This window comes from Austrofundulus limnaeus, unplaced genomic scaffold (genome assembly GCF_001266775.1).
Source record: "Austrofundulus limnaeus strain Quisiro unplaced genomic scaffold, Austrofundulus_limnaeus-1.0 Scaffold188, whole genome shotgun sequence".
NCBI classification, from domain to species: Eukaryota; Metazoa; Chordata; class Actinopteri; order Cyprinodontiformes; family Rivulidae; genus Austrofundulus; species Austrofundulus limnaeus.
Window position 1 is genome coordinate 977,172 of NW_013952590.1, and position 4,988 is coordinate 982,159.

Here is a 4,988-nt window from a genome sequence, read left to right on the forward strand (position 1 = left end):
CAATTAAATTGTTGATATCTGAAATACATGTTTCAGAAAGTCATTTAAATACAATATTTTGAATTTAAGCCTCCCTCCAAACAACTTATTGGTAACTCTGATGTCATTTAAATTATTCAGAATGTATTTACAAATATCTGAAATAGTTATTTTGCCTAGTTAAAATAGAGATAATTAACCAATATATCTAGCAGGGCTGCAACAAATTACTATTTTGTTAGTTGACTACTCTGCAATTATTTTTTCAATTAGTCGATTATGCAGCAATTATTTTTGTCACAACGTCCATCTATGCTTCCTGTGGGCTCATATAAAAACCCATGAAACATCAAACCTCAAACTTAATAGCTTACTCAGATGTATTGTAACATTAATACATGTAAACACAATAAAAATTAAATCATATAATACTTAATAAACTGCAAGTTGTCTTTTAAACAAACAACTGAAGTACAAGTAATTCAAAGTATCAGCCTCTCCCCAGCATGAGGAGCCGTTAACCTGCCACGCAGAATGCAGATGTAGCTTCTTAGGTCCAAAAAAACCTCAATGGTGTAAATAGTGAAAGCACTGACCACTGCTGTTGAACCTGTGATGTATGTCATCACGCACTGACAAACGAATTTTGTTAAGGCACATCAACGTTATAGAAATGTTTTCTGTTGTGATTTTTATAGATATTGATTTATTGTCCAGCGCTATCAGATTTAGTATCATATTTAAAGATTACCTACATCAGATAATTGTCACACACAGACTTTGTTGCATTTGCAAAAATAAAAGAATAAGATTTGAGTTACTGTTGCTTGCAGTGTGAATGTAACCTATGTACTTTATAAACCAAAAACGTTGAAAATATAAGTTTTTAATTAGCATGGAGTCAATAGTAAATAAGTCAGAGTTTAAATGTCAGTCTAAAAAAATGTGGTTTTTATGTTTTATAATAAAAATAGTTCAGAACATAAAATTTCAGCATACAAAAAACTTAGAATGAATTATTTTATAATTATGGATTCTACTAATGGCAAAAAGTGTAATGACATTTATTAGTRTTTTTATTGTTGAGTACTCTGTAAGTATGTGTCTGTTTAGCAGAATGCAGTAAGATGCATCCCTAAGGCCTGCGTCACATGGAAAAGTAATCATGCCGATTTTTGCCCTTCTGACAATCTTAAGGTCCAGGTAGTCCAGATTATCGTGATGGCTCTAAAGATAATCATAGCAGATATTCCTGCCGTGGGTGGTGAATTAAGAGTGATCTAGTTGGCTCGGAAAGATGTCAGGACCACCCCGACCACAAATCAGATATATTCAACATGTTTGATTTTTTTGGCCCGATATAGTGTGTGTAGCGTTCACCCGAGCTCTCAGACTGTGAATGAGACGTGTAGCCAATCAGAAAGCGAGGTGACAGAAACACGCAGTGGATTCCAAAATACAGAACACAAAAAAACTGTCATGACTCAGCAGAAAGTCTGCTGGATGTTAAAAGTCCTATGGAATTGTTTTTCCTCTGGTAAAAATAGTCCACAAATGATCAACATGGTTTCTTCCTCGTTGCAAATGTTTATTTACTCTGAATTCACACCTCTCTGGAGGTCACGTGAGATTTGTCCTCCGTCTTCTGAATTCTCGCGAGATTTCAGGAAGTCTTGCATGATTTAATATCTGACATATGAATGTTCATGAATGAAATATCTTTTTGTGTGTGGTGTGTTGTCTCTTGCTGTGTGGCTGTACACCACACACTGTAGGACCAAACCTGGTAGATCCATGATTTTTTTTTATGCTCACGTGTGGACTCTATCAGTCAGTGGAAATTGGCCGACTGTTTTAAAATCTTGCAGTGTGACGCAGCCTTAACCCTCAGACCTCTCTGGCATGCCGTGTTTCTGCTTCAGTACAAATCAGGGCGGTAAGCCTTATAGTTGAAATCTAAAGTACGTACTTTTTAAATTTGCKTTGTTGCAGGTACGCTGGAATTTTCTGATACCCACTCGGACATGTCCTATGTCTTCATCAATGACTCGTCGCAGACCAGCGTGCCTCTGCTGCAAGCCTGCATCGATGGAGACCTGCCGTTCGCCAAGAGGCTCCTGGAGACGGGGTGTGATCCCAACATCCGGGACAACCGGGGCCGCACCGGCCTCCACCTAGCCGCCGCCCGTGGCAACGTGGAAATATGTCGCCTCCTGCACAAGTTCGGGGCCGATCTGTTGGCCACAGATTATCAAGGAAATACAGCGTTGCATTTGTGCGGTCATGTGGATACTATACAGTTTTTGGTGTCTAATGGGTTGAAGATCGATATCTGGTAAGAGTTTACAGACTATTCTGATTCCTTTTGTTGGTTTGTTTGTTTTTACTTCAATCCTGCTACATTTGTTTCTTTCMTTTATTAATTTAGTCTTTTTCTGTTCAGAGCCAGCTTGAATCTTAGTCCACTTGGATGTTTTGTTTTGTTTTGTTGTCATTCCGTCAAGAAAATTTATGTACTGCTAAAGTGTCATTAGTTATGACTTAGCGTTTTAGTTTTAGGAATGCTAAATGCAGCTGAAGAGGATTTACATTTCACCAGATTATATAGATTGTACAAAAAGTCATAAATGAAATGCATTGATATGAAGCTGAAGGCAGCATCATGGTTTAGTGGTCCTGGGTTTAAGCTCCGGGTTTGCCTTCAAGCCCTGGGTGTTTCTGGGTGGAGGTGGACATTTCTCCCTGTTTGTTTGGCTTTTTCCCAGTGCTTCGGTTTTCTTTCCACAGTCCCAAACATGCATGTTTGACTGTCATCAGGTTCAGACCTTCCTTTAAAAAGATATCTGTGGTCTCAGTGGGATTTGCCTGGTTAAATAAAGCTTAATCAATGAAATAAAGGAAGTGATAAACTAATTATCTCATGGTCTTTATCAGTCCAAAGATGTGCATTATTTTATTTATCGTACATACAGCACTGTGCAAAGATTTTCATTTTTTTCTTTATTTTTTACTTCAGAAGAGAAAGACTTCATTGTAATCTTGTAGACTTGGCCTTCATTGACAGGCCCTCTCTTACATTTTGAAAATCTTTCAAAGTTTCTCTTTGAACTGCTTGCTGCAATCGTTGCAGCTGAAACCTGAGCCGTCCGTCTGTTTTCTTCCGCTTATCTGGGGTCGGGTCACGGGGGCAGCAGCCTAAGCAGAGAGACCCAGACTTCCCTMTCCCCAGCCACTTGGGCCAGCTCATCTGGGGGAATTCCAAGGCGTTCCCAGGCCAGCTGAGAAACATAGTCCCTCCAGCGTGTCCTGGGTCTTCCTCTGGGCCTCATCCCAGAGGGACRTGYCCRGAACACCTCACCAGGGAGGCGTCCAGGAGCTACCTCAACTGGCTGAACCTGAGTGGTATATTGACTTAAACCAGGATCAAAATATTAAACATTGAAGTGAGGAAGCACCGGCCTATGATTACTCAGATGTAACCAACTGTAAGTGGATTTGTCATAACAGCCCATCAACCATGACATAACGGTGTGTCGACAGATCTCAGTAGAATAAAAGGTCTATTGTTTGATTTTTTTGTAGTTGAGTTTTTTTGTGTTAGTCTGGCTTGCTTTAGTCCTTTTTTATTATTATAGACCTGATGAACCTCTGTTTACTTTAGTTTATCATTTGTTTATTGCTGGATAATGTTTGTTTCGCCCCTTTTCTTAGTATTTCTCAATTTTACTGAAAAGTGTGATTAATTTGAGTAATTAAAACTTTTGCTTTTGGCCCAAATGAAGTTTGTGCTTTAGATCATAATAACTGTGTAACACTGAAATAAAAACACTGTTTTAATTAATATGTTATTGTAGTTTATTGTACAGAAAGACAGTTCTATATTGTAAGTAGTGTGCTATTTTTACATGTTTTATTCATGGGAAATGGTGGCGCAGAGGTGAGAGACGACAAGCCTGGGATCAAAAGGTTGCCAGTTTGCTCCCCTCTGGGCCCTAACCCTTGAGCAAGACTCTTAACCCCCATGTGCTCCCCTGGGTAACCTAAATGACATCCCCCTGCTCCCTACATGTGGGCTGTGGTAGCTTGTCCTGTCTGTGGTTACGTCAGGAAGAGGCTCTCATGTAAAACATTTGCTAAATCTTTGTGCAGGTTTGCTCACTGAAACAACCCCTATAGAGAGCAGTCAAAAGACCAAAAAAAAAAAAAGAAAAGAAAAGTTAAATAAAATCTCAAGCTTTATTATTTTTATTACAAGTAGTTTTAAACCTCCAGTAGTCTTTTACTTGATTGGACAGTAATATTTATTTTGAACAATACAGAGTACAGAAACTGTGGCTGCGATGCTTGATTTGTTCAGATTTTCTCTTCTTTTGTGTGACTGTTATGTACCACAAGTGCAACCTTTTATCAGATTTGAAGGCTGCTTTTTTAAAACAAAGGCAAAATAAAATAAATACCCACAGACTGAACTACAGGCTAAGTTTTTAAACTTAGCAAATAACGGTGAGACAAAAGACAGATACAGCAGTGTGTTTGCAACTAAAGTGCTAGTTTAATTTAGGACACACTTCATGCCCCTGTAAATGTTTTCAGTAAAGCAGTAAACTCAAAGGTTTGAAACCAAAGAAAGGCTGTTGTAATTTAGAAAGTCAGAGTGCAACATTTTTAAATTTAAAGCCTAGTATTCCTTGAAGGAATGTGTATCACTTAGCGCTGTACCAAACAATTATTTTCTAATCGATTAATCTAACGATTATTTTTTGATGAATAGATTATTCTAACAACAAATCTATAAGTTATTCTGATGTGAGTGCACTGGATATTTAAAATGTTTTCATCAAATTAACAAGAACAGTTCTTTACTATTGTAATATTTTCTGTAATAGTTTTTCATGGACACAAAATATGCACCCTAGAGTCAATTCTTTAACAAAAACAGCTTAAAAGATTTAACATCAACATAAAATCTCAACCAAAGCATATAAAATTCAACTAAAAGAAATATAGTG

General features: G+C 37.7%; 1 protein-coding gene across 1 annotated transcript in view; it reads left to right on the forward strand.

The window, feature by feature from the left end:
* Positions 1-4,988, forward strand: part of ankrd46b (ankyrin repeat domain 46b) — a gene marked incomplete in the record, with an annotated part of 14,934 nt that overhangs the window by 3,210 nt on the left and 6,736 nt on the right. Inside the window, 1 exon segment of the mRNA XM_014018273.1 lies at positions 1,972-2,314. Within this exon segment, the coding sequence (XP_013873727.1) occupies positions 2,004-2,314 (311 nt within the window).